Raw genomic sequence first — 18,874 nt, forward strand, 5'->3', positions numbered from 1 at the left:
AAATGTCACTTACCCAGTGTACATCTGTTCGTGGCATCAGTCGCTGAGATTCACATGGTATGCATGAGCTCGCCATCTGGTGTTGGGTCGGAGTGTTACAAGTTGTTTTTCTTCGAAGAAGTGTTTTCGAGTCACGGGGCCGAGTGACTCCACCTTCTGTGCTCATTGCGCATGGGCGTCGACTCCATCTTCGATTGTTTTCCCCGCAGAGGGTGAGGTAGGAGTTGTACTATAGTAATAGTGCCCGCGCAATGAAAAATGTAAGTATGTACCTATTAAAGGATTAAGTAATATATATACAAATGTACAAAATTGAAGGTAACTTCTGAACTGCTACAGGCTTCCGGGGAGGTGGGTGGGTCCATGTGAATCTCAGCGACTGATGCCACGAACAGATGTACACTGGGTAAGTGACATTTTCAGTTCGATGGCATCTGTCGCTGTAGATACACATGGTATGCATAGACTAGTAAGCAGTTAGTTCCCCATAAGCGGTGGTTTAGCCTGTAGGAGTAGAAGTTGTCTGAAATAGAGTTCTTAATACAGCTTGACCTACTGTAGCTTGTTGTGCGGATAGCACATCTATACAGTAGTGTTTGGTGAATGTGTGAGGCGTAGACCAAGTGGCTGCCTTACATATTTCTTGCATTGGGATGTTTCCTAAAAAGGCCATTGAAGCACCTTTTTTCCTTGTTGAATGTGCCCTGGGAGTAATGGGCAGTTGTCTTTTTGCTTTAAGGTAGCAGATTTGGATGCATTTAACTATCCATCTGGCTATACCTTGTTTTGATATTGGGTTACCTGCATGAGGTTTTTGGAATGCAATAAATAGCTGTTTAGTTTTTCTGATGTTCTTCGTTCTGTCAATGTAGTACATTAATGCTCTTTTGACATCTAATGTATGTAGTGCTCTTTCAGCCACAGAATCTGGCTGTGGGAAGAAAACTGGTAGTTCTACCGTTTGATTTAGATGGAATGGAGAAATAACTTTTGGTAAAAATTTTGGATTAGGTCGTAGGACGACCTTATTTTTATGTATTTGTATAAAAGGCTCTTGTGTTGTGAACGCTTGAATTTCACTTACTCTTCTTAGAGATGTAATGGCGATGAGAAAGGCAACTTTCCAGGTGAGGAATTGTATTCCGCAAGAGTGCATGGGTTCGAAAGGTGGGCCCATGAGTCTTGTTAGAACCACGTTTAGGTTCCATGAAGGAACAGGTGGTGTTCTTGGTGGTATAATTCTTTTAAGCCCTTCTATGAATGCTTTGATAACTGGTATCCTATACAAGGAAGTTGAATATGTAGTTTGCAGGTATGCAGATATTGCTGCAAGATGTATTTTAATAGAAGAGAAGGCTAGCTTTGCTTTTTGTAAATGGAGCAAGTAATTTACTATATGTTTTGGAGTTGCCTCTAGTGGTTGTATCTGATTATGATGGCAGTACCAAACAAATCTTTTCCACTTACTTGCGTAGCAGTGTCTAGTGGATGGCCTTCTGGCCTGCTTTATGACTTCCATACACTCTTGGCTAAGTTGTAAGTGTCCGAATTCTAGGATTTCAGGAGCCAGATTGCTAGATTCAGCGATGCTGGGTCCGGGTGTCTGATCTGTTGGTTGTGTTGCGTTAACAGATCTGGTTTGTTGGGCAGTTTGATGTGTGGTACTACAGACAGATCTAGCAGTGTTGTGTACCAGGGTTGTCTTGCCCACGTTGGTGCTATTAAAATGAGTTTGAGTTTGTTTTGACTCAATTTGTTTACTAGGTAAGGAAGGAGAGGGAGAGGAGGAAAAGCGTAAGCAAATATTCCTGACCAGTTCATCCATAGGGCATTGCCTTGGGATTGCTTGTGTGGGTATCTGGACGCGAAGTTTTGGCATTTTGCGTTCTCTTTTGTTGCAAATAAGTCTATTTGTGGTGTTCCCCAGAGTGTGAAGTAGGTGTTCAGAATTTGTGGGTGGATTTCCCATTCGTGGACTTGCTGGTGATCTCGAGAGAGATTGTCTGCCAGCTGATTCTGGATCCCCGGAATAAACTGTGCTATTAGACCAATTTGATGGTGGATTGCCCACTTCCATATTTGTTGAGCTAACAAGCTTAACTGCGTTGAATGTGTTCCTCCTTGTTTGTTTAGATAATACATCGTTGTCATGTTGTCTGTTTTGACAAGGATGTATTTGTGGGTTATGATTGGTTGGAAAGCTTTTAGTGCTTGAAAAACTGCTAATAATTCTAGATGATTTATATGCAGTTTTGTTTGATGTATGTTCCATTGTCCTCTTATGTTGTGTTGATTGAGATGTGCTCCCCACCCTGTCATGGAAGCATCTGTTGTTATTACGTACTGTGGCACTGGGTCTTGGAAAGGCCGCCCTATGTTTAAATTTATACTGTTCCACCATAGAAGCGATAGGTAAGTTTGGCGGTCTAGCAACACCAGATCTAGAAGGTGACCCTGTGCTTGAGACCACTGTGAGGCTAGGCACTGTTGTAAGGGCCTCATGTGCAGTCTTGCGTTTGGGACAATGGCTATGCATGAGGACATCATGCCTAGGAGCTGTAGTATTGTTCTTGCTTGTATTGTTTGGTTTGGAGACATGTGTTGAATGACCCTGTTGAAATTGTGGATCCTTTGTGGAGTTGGCGTTGCTACTCCTTTTGTCGTGTCTATTATGGCTCCTAGATATTGCTGTACTTTGCTTGGCAGAATGTTTGATTTTGCAAAGTTGACGGTGAACCCTAGATTGTAGAGGGTTTGTATGACTTGATTTGTGTGGTTTGAGCATTGTGTGAGCGAACTGGTTTTGATTAGCCAGTCGTCTAGATACGGGAACACATGTATTTGCTGCCTTCTGATGTGTGCAGCGACTACTGCTAGGCATTTTGTGAATACTCTTGGAGCGGTTGTTAAACCAAAAGGCAATACTTTGAATTGGTAATGTATTCCTTTGAATACAAACCTTAGATATTTCCTGTGTGATTGATGTATTGGTATATGGAAATATGCGTCCTTGAGGTCTAGGGTTGTCATGTAGTCGTGTTTTCTGAGCAATGGTAACACTTCTTGTAGTGTGACCATGTGAAAGTGGTCTGATTTGATGAATGTGTTTACTACCCTGAGGTCTAGAATTGGTCTCAGTGTTTCGTCCTTTTTTGGTATCAAGAAGTACAGTGAATAAACTCCTGTGTTTATTTGTGTGCTTGGTACTAATTCTATTGCATTTTTTTGCAGTAGTGCTTGAACTTCTATCTCTAGAAGCTGTGAATGGTATTTTGATAAATTTTGTGATTTTGGTGGTATGTCTGGAGGGAATTGCATGAATTCTATGCAATAACCATGTTGGATAATTGCTAGGACCCATGTGTCTGTAGTTATTTTGTCCCATGCTTCGTAATATTGATGTATCCTCCCCCCCACTGGTGTTGTGTGGGAGGGGTGAGTGACGTGTGAGTCACTGCTTGTTGGTAGTGGTTTTGGGGCTTTGAAATCTTCCTCTATTCCTAGGAAATTGCCCCCCTCTATACTGGCCCCGAAAACCTCCCCTGTACTGTCCCTGGTAGGTGGGCGGTGCGGACTGTGAGGTGCTAGCTTGTGTGGCCTGACCCCGAAACCCTCCTCTAAAAGGTGTTTTGCGGAAGGTGTTATAAGATCCTCTGCTCTGCGGGGAGTAGAGTGCGCCCATGGCCTTGGCAGTGTCAGTGTCCTTCTTGAGCTTTTCTATGGCTGTGTCGACCTCCGGACCGAACAGAAGTTTCTCGTTTACTGGCATGTTAAGCACTGCCTGCTGAATTTCTGGCTTGAATCCAGACGTTCTGAGCCATGCGTGCCTACGGATGGTAACCGACGTATTAATGGTTCTTGCGGCCGTGTCTGCTGCATCCATGGAGGTGCGTATTTGATTGTTGGAAATGTTTTGACCCTCCTCAACAACCTGTTTTGCTCTTTTTTGCAGATCTTTTGGGAGATGTTCAATGAGATGCTGCATCTCATCCCAGTGGGCTCTGTCGTATCGCGCTAGCAGCGCTTGTGAATTTGCGATGCGCCACTGGTTTGCTGCTTGGACAGCAACCCTCTTCCCGGCTGCATCGAACTTCCTACTTTCTTTATCTGGGGGAGGTGCATCCCCAGAAGTGTGTGAGTTTGCCCGTTTTCTGGCAGCCCCTACCACCACAGAGTCTGGTGGCAGCTGAGAGGTGATGAATACGGGGTCCGTAGGAGGCGCCTTATACTTTTTGTCCACCCTAGGCGTCACTGCCCTACTTTTAACTGGCTCCTTGAAAATGTCCTTTGCATGGCGTAGCATGCCTGGGAGCATCGGCAGGCTTTGGTAGGAGCTGTGGGTTGAGGAGAGGGTGTTAAATAAAAAATCATCCTCTACTTGTTCCGAGTGTAGTTCCACATTATGGAATAGTGCTGCTCTAGCCACCACTTGTGAGTAGGCTGTGCTGTCTTCCGGTGGTGATGGCCTAGTTGGGTATGTGTCTGGGCTGTTATCAGACACTGGTGCGTCGTACAAGTCCCACGCATCCTGATCTTGGTCATCGTGGCTCATGGCGGTGTGAGCTGGCGAATGTGACGGGGTGTAAGTTGGCGAAGCCGGAGTTACAGGTGGAGGCGAGGGAGGAGGTGTTACCTTTTGTGCTGTTTGTTGCTGAGGAGTAAACTGAAGCGTTCTCTTTCGTTTGACAGGTGGAAGGGTACTGATCTTCCCAGTCCCCTGCTGAATAAAGATACGCTTTTGCGTGTGATCCACGTCAGTGGATTGCAGTTCTTGTTCAAATCTATGTTTCTTCATTTGAGAAGACATAGAATGCTCTTCAGTGTAGGAGCCAGAAACAGGGTCTGATGTCGCTTTTTTCGGCTCCGAAAACCCTGTCGATTGTTTTTTCGGCTCCGAGGTAACCTTCCTCTTTTTCTGTGCCGAAAATTCTGGGCCTCTATGGTCTTCGGCGCCACTGTCTCGGCGTCGATCCGTGTCGACACCGAACTCTCGGTGTCGATGCTTCTGCTTAGCACTCTCTCGGTCTCGAGGAGGCTGCGTGCCGGTGTCTCGACCGGAGTCGGACGATCTCGACACTGAATGGGCCTTTTTCGGTGCCGATTGTTGGTCACCGAGAATTTGGGTGGAGCCATGGCCGGTTGGCAGTGGCGTCCCCTGGGCCTTCTTTCCTTTTTTAAGGTTTGATCTCGACGTCTTACTCACAGTTCTTGTAGAGTGTAGCTCGTCGGAGTCTGAATCCTGGATGGAAAAGGATTCCTCCTGTTCCTCTTCTGTCTCGAACTGTCGACGCTCTTTTGGCGTGGACGCCATCTGCAGTCTTCTCGCTCGACGGTCTCGCAGAGTTTTTCGGGACCGGAACGCCCGACAGGCCTCACAGGATTCTTCGCTGTGCTCGGGTGACAGGCACAGATTACAGACCGAGTGTAGGTCCGTATAAGGATATTTGTTGTGGCATTCGGGGCAGAATCGAAACGGGGTCCGTTCCATCGGCGTTGTCCTCCACGCGGTCGGGCCGACTAGGCCCCGACGGGGTGCCGAAATCTACCCCGAAGGGCACCGAAGCGCTTCGATGTTCAACGCGTCGTCGTATGTGTCTATCTCTAACCGGATCGCAACGATACCGTCGAAAATCTTCCGTCTTCAGCTATCTTTCCGTTCCGAAACTCGGAGCGACAGGAACACGTCCGAACCCGATGGCGGAAAGAAAACAATCGAAGATGGAGTCGACGCCCATGCGCAATGAGCACAGAAGGTGGAGTCACTCGGCCCCGTGACTCGAAAACACTTCTTCGAAGAAAAACAACTTGTAACACTCCGACCCAACACCAGATGGCGAGCTCATGCATACCATGTGTATCTACAGCGACAGATGCCATCGAACATAAGTGTTTTAAGGTTAGCCAGACACCGAATCAACTACATACATTAATAACATTTCTGATCATGAAATAGCTTGGAGGTTAATAATCTATATTCTAGAAATCATTAACTATTAGTATTCCTATATTTTGGGGCATCTCCATATTTTGTTACAGTGGTGCCTTTCAAACTAATTTGAAAGTATAAGCAAATAGGTTATCCATAATGGCTGAACTCCAAATAACTTCATCACCTAGGCCTGATGTAGAGGTTATCTAATGTTAACCTATATTCATGAACAGCAAAATAAAATTTAGTAAATGTTAACTGTTTTCTTAATGTGTATCCTAAAGCTCTGACGACAGCATGAGGAAAGAAGGTATCTCATATTTTTATTTTCTCTTTTTGATGTACAACAATAAAAAAGATACTGTAATTTCTTTTGTATGAACCTGAATATTTCAATAAAAACTGTGTGCTAAATTATTTCACATTCTGAAGAAATTAGAATGAAAAAAAATAATCAAGTTGAAATTCATGCATTCTTCCCCATTGATGTATACACAACTGAGCACAATAAAGTAAAATCAAAGCCTGAATTTGAAGTTGAAGACAAACCTTAAATGTCATATTGTTTTTTTCAGTCAACTAGGATATCACAAAAGATGTCAGGTCTAGTTATATATTGCTGATTTGACGCCAAGGAGTTCTAATGTTTGTTGCAACCCTGGACCAAAATCATCTGAGTCAGAGTAAATGACTTTATCTCGCTGTATATATCTATTCAATGTAATTATGTAATGCAAATATGTAAAATCCCACTTGAGGAACATCACCTTGAATTGTCTCTCAACCTCTATCGGTATATAGTACCCTGTGTATGCACGGCTAGGGTTACGCAATAAAAATACTGACACATAAAGAACAATGTTAAACTCTGCCACAAGGCTGGCCTATTTATTATAACAGAAGACATTTCAAAGTGACCAAATTGAGATAGATTTATCTTAGTCGTAGTTAGTATGATTGCATCATAAAATGTATTCAGAACAAGTTGTCAGAATAGTGTGCAGAGTGACCACAAGAGTAGTTACTAAAACAGCAGACTGATCTGTACTGGATTTCTGAAGCACCTTGATTACACAACTTTATCTTGGGAATATTTTAGAATCAACCTTTAGCTATAATAAATAGCTACAAACAAAAGAGTTTGCCACCAAGTCCACAATATCTTTTCTCGAAATTTAAAAAACTGAATTCAATAGGGATACATTTATAAGCTTAGGCACTATAAATATTCTGGATTACTAACAAAGACAAAATAGCATTGTGGGCACAGTGGAAGTTTTTGCTTTTACATGTCCTGCTGTCATTGTGACAGAGTTTGTCAATAACAAACATAAAGCTAGCATACATTGTGCAGGCAATCTTAGTTCATGGTGGCTTTTGAAGAAGCAGGGATGAAGATTCTGGCATCAAAAACATGAGATGAAAATGAAAGAATCCTAACAAAAATAAAGAGTTGAGTGACTATTTCTCCATGTGCATTGTGATCTCTCAGTGGTACTCATCCTTGTATTTTTTCTTGTGATGCATGCCACTACTTAGTTGCCCTCCAGAGTTCCCCTTACCGGCTGGAAGTGCATTACTTTTAGTTGGTTTGTGCACACTACTATTGTGCAGGGGTGTATCAACTTGGTTTATGCACCACATTTAGAGGCAAGGATACTATGATGAGTCCAGCACAAAGCTTTGTTGATGTGAGCACTCTGAGTCCTTGTGCATTTAGATAGATTTTGATGTACTGGGCTTGCTAGCACCATACCTGCCAGCCTGTAATATTGTTCTGGTTAGTGAGGAGGGTGTAGCATAGCTCACAATAAATGGACAAGCTTTTTCACCACCAATACCCTAAATGGAAAAGGGCCATCCATGAATATTTTTATTTTGTTCTGAGCAGGCAAATGCTTGGGTTAAAAAGTTAGAAAGACTTAAAAGTAAGGGAGAGTAGTACAGTTTGCATAGTTTTTCAGTTTTTTTTAACAAACAGTTTGAACAAAGCAAGCTCCAAAAACACAGAAATTTAAATTAAGATCTCTGCTTTAACCCAGTAACTAATATGAAGATATTCTCCATCTACCCCTCTTACACTGATATACACAAGACAAAGGATTTCTGTAGGAAAGATCCCGTTTTTGACATAGTCACTCCCACATTTTGCCTTGCACATGATAACATTTTGACTGAAAGTGTACTGGGTTCCGGCTAACTAGGTCCCCAGTGCCAGATCTGTTTCCCTAAATCTGTTCCACAACTGGAAATACCTTTGGCCACCTTGTAAGTCCCTAGTAAAAGGTACCTCAGGCATGGGTAAGGGTACCAAAGAGGTTCCCCAATGGTTGAAGCATGTATTGTGCCACCCTTAGGGACCCCTCACCTAGCACATGCAGACTGCCATTGCAGGCTGTGTGTCTTGGTGCAGATAAAAGTGAATCACAACATGGCATGCACTCTGTGTGCCATGTCCCCTAAACACTTGATGCAATATATATGTCACCCCCCACAGCAGGGCTTACAGCCCTGAGGCAGTGTGCATTACATCGCACGTGAGGAGATATCTGCATGAGCAGATATACCTCTGCTATGTCTCTGTCAATTCTTAGACATAGTGAGTGAGCAGGGAAGACATTTTTAGTACATGTGCTGGACACTGGTCAATACAGGTTCCCCAAGTCACATGATGGCTTCATTGAAAATAGGAATGTTTGGATGTCTGATGCCACTGATGAATGTATTAATACATGCACCCAGAGGGCACCTTAGAGGTGCTCCCTGAAAACCTACCAACTACCTGTGTGGGGATTGACTAGCTTTAGCCAGCCTGCCAACAGACACGAGTCTGACCTCCTAGAGTGAGAGCCTTTGCTCTCGGGCGGTCAACCACAAAGCCTGCTCTGGGAGAGGTATTTACCCAGCTAACCGGATAACCTGTAAATCTGCATTCTAAGGCAGGGAGCTTCAAAGACGCACACCGCCCTTGGTATGCAGATCTGGCTTCACTCACTGGAGAGATGCCGACCCCCACCCCAGTGCCCCAGGACCCATTTGGCACCTGGACAGGCAGGAAATGTATTATTCAGGGAGGTGTGTCCACCCCTCAGGTCAGTCCCACCCCTAAAGTGCACTGCCTGATGTGGACACAACTTTTAGAAATCTGCCATCTTGGTGTTGGCAGATTCAGGAATTCTGGGACAGGGTTATGCCCACTACCCACAGAAGTGGTCATATGGGGGTGTAGTGACTCCAGGTGAAAGTAGCCTATTGACTACTACCCTACACTCCCTGAAAGGCCCCTACATGCAGTATTTAGGGGAGGCCCTGGCACCAGGAAATTAGATTCCTGCTGACCTGAAAAGGACACTGAAGAGCTGCGAAAGCAAAGAAGGAAGCACCTGACCAGGACCCAGCCCTGCCGGGCTGTCTGCTACTCCTGCCGAATTGCACCAAGGTGTCTCATCCTGCAGCTGTTGTGCCTCCAAAGCCTGGGAGGATCGTCTGCCTTCAAGAAAGACCCAGGAGCTCCCATGGAGCAGCAGAGCTGCTTCCCTGCATCTTGCTGGCACCCCAAGAAGAACTGAGCGGACTCCAGACTGCCTAAAACCAGACATCTGAAACACTGTACTTGTGCCACACTGCCAGAGTTGAACTGGACCAGTGTGGTTCCAGAGACGAAGGCCACCATGGACTTGACCACTGTGGACTAACCAACGCTGCCTGCATCCTCTGAACACAGGCCACCTCAACTGCGAGTGCACCAGTGGAGAAAACCCGACACCTGTCAACCATTGAATGTGGAGAACAGGACCCGATGTTTCCCCACGTCCCTGAACATCTCAAGATTGGATCCCACTTGTTGGTTCCCCCCAGCTGGATCCCCAGTCCTCACCAGCACCATCTTTGCAACCAGACCGATCCTCATTGACCAACATTGAGCACTGGATGCTATCCTACAACTTTGCACCCGGCCGCCCAAGTGCTGACCAGTGTGACATGTTGGGGGTGTGGGGGTTTGGGGGGGGGGGGAATGCTGACCCTTGCCCAATATTCACTTTGAGTCCAGGAGATTGGTCCCATAAGTCACTGTACTGTACCTGTTTTGCCGTATTTGTTTTCTCTCCATAGCATAATATTGCAGCTTCCAAAATCTGCATTGTGGACCTTTCAAAACTGTAAAGATTTCTCTTAAAAAACATACTTACCTGAACGTATTGATTCTGGTGCCAAAGCATATATAAATATACTAGTTATTTTTGTAAATTAGTGTGTTTCTCCTTCTCGACTCACGTGTCTCATTCATTGACTGTGTGTATTCAGAGATGTCTCGCACTCCTCTCTGAAAAGCCTAAGGCTGCTCGACCACATTACCCCCTAAAAAAAAGAGAGCACCTTGGCATTACTAGGGCAAGCCCAAGTCCACTAGTAAGGGAACCCCTGGACTCTTTGCACACTATATTTCATTTTGATTTATCATATAAAGAGCCAGCTTCCTACAGTATCCTAACCTGCAACTCACCTCTCCTCTTTGAGGTGCAGAACTCCATTATACCCCAGCTAGCTTCACACAAAGTGAATATGAACATGTACAGATACTACACAGGAATTATAAAAAAATTCTCTGTACCCAAAAAGATAAATTGACAAGATTTACTGAAACAGTTTGGGCAAGTTGTGTATTGAATAATTAAAAAACGGCCTGCATATACAACACTGTCGTTTTCCTTGAATTCTTAAAACTAAATAGCGGTGGGCCCACCTAATATGAGCCTGCTATATTCTGAGTCATATGTTTGTAAGCTCGGTATTGGCCAGTCCTGTGACTGGTCATGTGTACCAATGAGAACCGGGACTGTTTTCTCTCCTCCTTAGACTCAAAGACTATTTCCACAAGTCTGGTGACCTAAATCTTTCATCTTATCAAAAGCTGACTAGCAGAAAAGAACTGCCTTACGAAAAAAGAGAGATCAATATAAGACAGAATGAGGGTTTGACACTAGGCTGAACAAACCGGGGAGGGCTAGGCAGGGGGCAGAGTTGTGAACCTAATTTCTTTTTAGATCTACAACTTACGTGGGCTACAAAGGAGTTCTCTACCATAAGCTTCCACACTCGGACTCTTTCGTCCACCCACAAACCCATGGCATGTGACGCATTCTTACTGTTGGTTGCACTCGGTCTCATGGACTCGTAGGAAAGAAGATACCTCCCTCTCTCAGTAACAACCACGTGAAAATAAGTCTAAGGTATCTGCCTTATTGGGGTGGGACACAGAAATTACAATTCTCCTCCGACTGATTGAGGGTGGGGTGAAATGCATATCATACATTACATGCCAACTATGCGTTCCTTTTTAGTTGGGCACCTCTTAAGTTCTGGCAGAGCTATACTTGAATAAATCTGCTCTTCATCTCGGAATCAGATTCCACCAAGCAGAGAATCTTTGAAGTCTCTGATTTTCAATAGTTAACTTTTTAAAAATGTTCTCTTGCAAGCCCCTCTGTGTTTTTAATTATCACAACCAGGACACCTTATAGATATTTGCAGGTTCTAGAATTTCTCAATTAAACCAAATCAAGTTGAACATATGATATGGCCCCATCGCAAGTTTTTAAGTACCTTAAATGAAGGCGTGCACTACAGGGCAGGATTTCTAGGGACAAGGAGACTTCGGAGGATTCTCTACTGAGCTCCAGCTACTCGATGGGCAGAAGGCCATCTCCCTTACGTATGCAACACTGATGAGACATACACAGGGGGACTTGACATGGTTTGGCACGTGGAGGTGGGAGCCTTGAGGATCAGGACTGGAGAGAGGCATTACACTTTCCAAGGGTGGTGGCAATCTGGGCCAATTTAAGTCTCATTCAACTAAAAATCTTACATAAAACATATTATGCTTGAGTAATATTACATAAAATAGGCAGGGCTCTGGATAATTGCTGCCTTCACATGCGGTGGGTGTGCTCGCTCCTTTTAGGATGGGAGTGACGGCATATCTGAGAGCGGTCGTTGGAGTCCCTCTAACGCTGACCGCACCACAGGCATGGTTGGGGATTTGGGCGGACTCTAAGGCCTCTTATTCTACACTCCTGAATAATTTGGGCTATGCTGTGGAGAAGAGAGACATTGCTAAAAACTGGGGTACTTTGCTATGTCCAAGGTTAACGAGTTGTGGTAATGGATGGAATTATGCAGGGTGAAAGAGAGAATGGTTTTAAGGGATTGGGCTGTAGGAGTAAACACATGAAGATATGGGGGCACTGGATGCGGAAAGAGACAGATTTTGAACCAGGGTCTGGGGAGGATGGGGAGAGTTAAGTGATTGGGGAGTCCAGGGCAAAGAAGGGGTAAGCAACAACAGGCATCATTGTTCCCTTCTAGGGGGAAGACAGGGGGAAGGACAGACACCAGGAGGGGATTACTCTGTTGCTGGCTGCTTGATTTGTTTTGCTTTCATTTCACAGATTTGACATTTTTGTGTTTATGTCTGATTATCGCATTGTGCTTTTAAAATCAATAAAATATTATTTTTTTTAAAAGGTCACAATGCCAACGGACATTGCTAAATATATTTAGTGGCGGTAGAATACAGTAACATGAATGCCAGCAAATCAACCACCTACACTTGAAAGTGGCCAAAAATAAATTTTTTACTTTATGGTATCTGAAATAATATGGAAAGTATACATATAAGTAACATACTCACTTTATGATTGGGTTCTCAAACTGCTTAGCACACCTCCACTGTCGGATACAGGCCAGGCAATATGTATGGTTGCAGTTCGAAAGAATGCCAAACCTTCTTTCACTTGGCAAGGCTTTCTCATACACCACTTCCATGCAGATACTGCAAACCTTGTCTTGGCTTGCCTGGAAAGCAAATGCTTTTTCCATGTCATGTTCAAAGGCTGCCATACACATCTAAAACATGAAAATGCAATAATCATTAAGTTTGGCAGGTGGAAAGAGTATACTTTCAATACAAAAAAGTCGGATTTTACCAAGCCATTTTCTATTTTGAAACTCATGAGATTGGATTGACTGTCTCTGCACAGACACGACTTTAAACACATACATGAAAAAGCCAGATTCGTTTTTTCAAATAACCCAAAAGATGCACTGGAAGAGTCTCAAAAGAAAACATTACTTACCGGTAACCAAAGTTTTTCTCCATTGGCGCGTTTCGTGGATTCACGTTTCTCAAAAAGTTCCCATCATCACGGCGGTTATCCTTGGTACATAAAAGTATAGTGGAACTTGTATATTAGCAGCCCTAGATGGCTCAGATTAATAATTCAGTATATTGCTCGGTTTCCATGGTGCCTCATCAGGAAGGGCCAAAGAAAGCATTCCATGTTGCATGATAAGGCGTGTGTTGAGAAAAGGCAAGAAATTGTTGGTCTGATCAAGCCAAGCAGCTTTTTATGTGCCATTTCATCTGCACATTCCGGCCCTCATTACAACCCTGGCAGTAGGTGATAAAGTGGCGGTAATACCGCCAAGAGGGCGACGGTAAAAAAAAAAATGGGATCGTGACAACGGTGGAAACCACCAACACAGAAAGCCACTTTAACACACCGACCGCCACGGCGGAAGCATCAAACACCGCAGCGGTCACCGCCAACAGACAGGCAGAAGACAATGTACTCCCCCCCATTACAACCCACCAATCCGCCAGCTTTTCCGGGGCGGTACCAACGCCATCAAAAGCACAGCGGAAACAGTGTTTGGAAGGGAAACCACTCACCTCTCGACACTCAACGAAGAACCAGGACGCCATGGAGCCCGAGTTACAGGTCCTGCCCATGCTGCTCTACCTCCTCATACACCAGGAATATCAAAGGCGGCGGCAACGACCACGGTGATTACTGCACCTAGCACACAGGGGAGGGGGTGAGGAAAAAGAGAGTGAAACACACACACGCAACACCCACACCCCCACCCTCACCCACACCCACAACACTATACACACAAACACATGCAGCAACATTACATTTACACCCCGTAACCCCCTGGAAGAACGGAAGGACAAAAGGAATAGAGTCCAATCAGAGATATATTAGAAATAGGCAGATATGCGTAACAAATATAAAAACAGTATTTACAAATAATTACAATATGTACAGAAGGCCGTACATTGTCCTTTGCAAATGTCCGTGGGCCACTGGGCCAAAAATCATAGGCCAAGCCCACACTTGACTCCTGCCTCAATAAGGAGAGAGCACTGCAGGGGCATCAGGTCGTAAACACACAGGTACCTCAGGGGGGATCGGGAAGAGGGGGGCACCTCAGCCGGAAGATGGAATAACGCCACTGCTCCTGGAGGGGCTCCATGCCCACAGCAATGTCCAGGGGAGTGCAAAGCCATGGTCTCACAAGTGGGTGGGCTGCCCACTGCTTGGTCCTGGGGATTGCAAAGCCACAGTCTCTCAAGCAGGGGGGGTTGACCACTGCTTGGTCCTGGGGCGTGCAAAGCCACAGTCTCTCAAGTGGGTGGGTTGCCCACTGCTTGGTCCTGGGGAGTGCAAAGCCACAGTCTCTCAAGTGGGTGGGTTGCCCACTACTTGGTCCTGGGGAGTGCAAAGCCACAGTCTCTAAAGTGGGTGGCTTCTCCACTGGTTCTGGAGGGGGCTTTGTGCCCAGTGTACTTCATCTTGCCAAGGATAGGGTGAGTGGATGGCTTCTTCCACTGGTTCCGGAGGGGGCTTTGTGCCTAGTGTTCTCCATCCTGCCAAGCAAAGGGTGAGTGGATGCATATCTCCACTGGTTCTGGAGTGGGCCTTGTGCCCAGTGATGCAGCACTTGGGGTGTGGCAGTCCACATTCCCTCACCTGGGTGTCTGAGGCATGAGATTTGCAGAGCCCAGGTAGCATGACACTCCATGGAGGCATGGCCAGACTCCATCCTGCGGCGACTAAGGCTGCAAACTGGTGGTAGTGCCGGTGCTGGTGCTGCCAGTGGTGGTGGGAGGCTCCTGCAGCCTCGGACGGACGCACACTAGGGCGGCTGCTGCTGGTAGCGGTCCTACTGTCAGCCGTGCAGGTGGCGGTGCTTGCGGTGGGGATGCTGGCGGTGCTGGCCATGGTGCAGGTGCCGGTGCTGCCAGTGGTGGAGGGAGGCACCAGCTCGTCTCCTGCAGCCTCGGGCGGCAGGCCACTGGGGATGCTGCTGTTGACAGTAGTGGTGGCAGTGGCGGTGCTTGAGGCGGGGTGTGCTGGCGGTGCTGGCCACGGTACAGGTGGAGGGGCTGACGGTTCTGATGGTGGCCACTAGGCCCTCACCTGGAGCCTTCAACGACTGAAGTGCCTTGGATTGGCTTTTCTGCCCCTTCCTCTCCTTGGCAGATGCTGTTGGGGCCTTGGCTCTGGCAGCTGGAGTTTTGGAGGAGGCCTTTCTGGGTGGGTCATGCTCCTAGGCCTTGCTGCATGCTGTCCCCTTCTTCACCTTGGCAGGTGGCGGAATGGTTTGGTCCTTTGCAGGGATCAGTCGCACACTGGCTGGCCTGACGGGTGCCCCCTTTGAGCCTCTGGGAGGGGCAGGTACCATTGCCAGGAAAAGTTTTTTAGACACACTAGGACAGTAAGATTGAGAGGGTTTGGGAGTTGAAGGAAGAGGGAGTGGTTGTAGGAGGTGTCTGTCTGCTGAGTTTGGGTGAAGGTGCATGGGCTGCATGCTGTTGTGAGGTGGATGCCTGTTGGGTGGGTGGGTGCTTGTGTTTGTGTACTTTGAGAGGAGAGGTCACAGACACACTGGGAGAGGACACGGGGGGCATGTGCATGGTTGAAGGGGTGGTGACTGCTCCTGAGGGGGTGTTGTGCTGGTGATAGAGGTAGTGGATGCAGATGTGTGCATGCAGGTGTGAGTGTGCACGCTACTGGGAGGGAGGTGGATGAAGAGGAGGAGGGGGGCACAATGGAGGCAGTGGTTGTCGTTGTGTTTGCATGGGTATGGTGCTTGTGTGAGTGCCTGTGAGATGAAGTGTGGTGCTTTTGTTTGCCTGAGCCACTTTTGTGTGGTGATTTGGGTGAATGCTGGTCTGAAGGTGTGCTTGGGATAGGCTGGAGTTGAGGGGATTGGGTCTGGGTAGAGGAGGATGGAAGGGGGAGGCTAGACACAGGGACAAGGGCTGCCATCAGTGCAGAGCCTGAAATGCTCTCCAGGTATGCATTTGTTTCTTGCAAATGCCTCTCGACATCCTGGATGGCATTCAGTATGGTTGTCTTCCCAACAGTGAGGGATCTCAGGAAGTCAATAGCCTCCTCACTGAGGGCAGCAGGGCTTACTGGGGCAGGGCCTGAGGTGCCTAGGGCAAAGGAGATGCCCACCCTCCTGGGTGAGCGGGCACGGGAAACACGCTGAGGGCCTGCTGGGAGGGCTGTGTTGGTAGTGGGGTGGCGGCTGTACCTGTTTGGGTGTGCACAGAGGTGTCTGCCACCGCCAAGGAGCTTCCATCGGAGGAGGAGTCGCTGTCTGTGGTCCCCCCTCCTGGCCCCGTCGTGGTACTCCCCTCGCCCTCCGTCCCACTGGTGCCCTCACCCTCGGTGGATTCGGCCTAAAGGCCCATGTGGGATACAGCTCCCTCCGTCGCCGGTGCCTCTGCTCCTCTGCCAGATGAGGCTAATGCATATAAGGACAAGGTGATAAAACAAAAAGGGGGGTAAGACAGAGGAAACACTTGGTCAATGCCAGCAACACCACTACTGTTGCCGTACACAGCACACAGGGAGCAGCCCTATGCACTAGGCCATGCCCAACCATTTACTAAGACAGTCACCAGCCCATGTGGTACAATGCCTAACGCCATCATTTGCACACCAGAAACCCACAGGACCCTGCCCAGCAGTAGATGCCCACTTACACTATTGGGGTAGGAGTGCTCCAGAGCCTGCCATGTTCGCCCTTGCATAGGGGCACCCCCACCCACATCCCCCACCCAGGTGCCTCCTAGCACACGCAAAGTCAGGTTTCAGATTCTGTACTCACCCCCTCGTGGTTGCTGTGATGCCTTCAGGCGCCCACCCAACTCCGGATAGGCCACCGCCAGGATGCGGAACATCAGGGGGGTCATGGTGCGATGGGCACCCCTTCCTCGTTAGGAGGCCCGCCCCAGCTGTCTTCTGTGCCCAGCGGCACAGGTCCTCCCATCTCTTGCAGCAGTGGGTGCTCAGCCTGTCAAAGACCCCCAGGGTCCGCACCTCCTTGGCGATGGCACGCCAAATACCCTTTTTCTGGTGGGTGCTGACCTGGAGGGAAAAGACAGCAGAAAAGGGAATTAGTCACCCGTCCGGACCGTCAGACTCATTGCCCACCAAATCCGACCCATCCCCTGACGCACATACATTGACCACCTTACATGATGCACTCTGGCTAGGATGCCTCTGCCCTCCCCCCTACATGTGGCTCACACAGCAATCCCTACATTCATGACCAACGCATCATACTCACAGTGTACTCACCTGTTGGTCTGGAGGACCGTAGAGTAACGTGTACTGGGGTAGGACCCCCATCCACCAGTTTCTCCAACTCCCCCACAGTGAAGGCAGGGGCCCTTTCCCCAGACACAAGAGCCATGGTCGGTTCCAGATACAGGTCACAGCAGCACTTGCAGTGTAGGTCCTCTCCTGTTAAAGGTCAGGTAGCAAGTGAGTGATTATTTAGAAAATGGCAGTGACGTCCACGGCGGTGCGTACCGTCACCGCCGGCGTACATCGTCATTGGCTCCTGGAACCCATAGGGCCAAATGATAACCAATGCGATTTTGCGCGGCGGTCACCGACCGCCTACCGCGACGACGCTCAACGCAAGCGCAATTACCTCATTTCCACTTGTCCCTCCTCACAGGTCAGGCAGCCTCCATTTCAGGGGGGCACAGGGCATGGCACCTAACTGCGTCACAGCAGACATTGGCACATCAACTGACTCTCGAGTTCACATACTGTTTTTGTAAAGTAAACAAATCATCATTAGTACAATAGATGTGTGAATATGACCCTCTGCTCACAGTTCTCTTCCATAGGAATCAACCACTGAGGCAGAATATGAGATGGCGGCATCCTCCAGTGTACAGACCCCTGGTGGACCTTGCGACAATGGAGGACAGACACATTATCATTACCTACAGACTTGATCGTGCCACAATCCAAGAACTGTGTGCCCAATTGGAGCCAGACCTGATGTCAGCTATCCGCCAGCCCACAGGAACCCCCACTCTAGTGCAGGTCCCTAAGGGTAAGTGTGTGGCTAACAGGTATCCCTCGATATTTGCAGGTGACTCTGGTTACCCCAACTTCTCATGGCTACTGACCCCAGTGAGGAATGCTAGGACAAGGGCTGAGGAACTTTACAATGAGGCACATGGGCGTACAAGGAGTATTATAGAAAGGACCTTCGGCCTCCTGAAAGCCAGGTACCAGTGCCTCCATCTGACAGGTGGATCCCTGTACTACTCACCCAAGAAGGTGTGCCAGATCATCATTGCATGTTGCACAACCTGGCCTTGACACTCTGGCTCCTGCTATGTGTACTGCTGCCCACCAAAGGTCATTCCAAAGTATATTTCACTGTACATTTGAGTTGCAATGCTTTGATAATATTGTACTAATACATTTGTAAATCATTTGACAGACTCCTCCAGATTGGTATTTGTTCCAAGGGTGTTTATTTAGGTGCTCATAAGTAGAGGGGGATGTGCAAGGGGCATGGCTGATGGTGGAGGAAATTCCAGTGTAGAGTCCAGTCTCTTGGTATCACAGGTGCATTGTCCAATGGGGCATAGGAAGGTGAGTAATGGCAGTTCAAGGTGGACAGGGTGATAGAGTGGGACAGAAGGGTGACAATCAGGAGAGTCTTATCTCCCGGCGGGGGTCTTGGCAATGTTCTCTGGCTTCTGCCTGGATCGCAGGGACTGTTTGCAGGGTGGTTCTCCTTCTGCAGGGGGTGGGGTGCTGGTGGACTGTT

The 18,874-nt window shown here is 47.4% G+C and overlaps 1 protein-coding gene across 1 annotated transcript in view; it reads right to left on the minus strand.

The window, feature by feature from the left end:
- The window catches only part of MKRN2 (makorin ring finger protein 2), a 227,283-nt gene that overhangs the window by 96,928 nt on the left and 111,481 nt on the right, over window positions 1–18,874 (minus strand). The window contains exon 5 of the mRNA XM_069206645.1: window positions 12,624–12,838. Coding sequence (XP_069062746.1) covers window positions 12,624–12,838 — 215 coding nt within the window. The remainder of the gene's footprint in view (window positions 1–12,623; window positions 12,839–18,874) is intronic.

This window comes from Pleurodeles waltl, chromosome 9 (assembly GCF_031143425.1).
Source record: "Pleurodeles waltl isolate 20211129_DDA chromosome 9, aPleWal1.hap1.20221129, whole genome shotgun sequence".
NCBI classification, from domain to species: Eukaryota; Metazoa; Chordata; class Amphibia; order Caudata; family Salamandridae; genus Pleurodeles; species Pleurodeles waltl.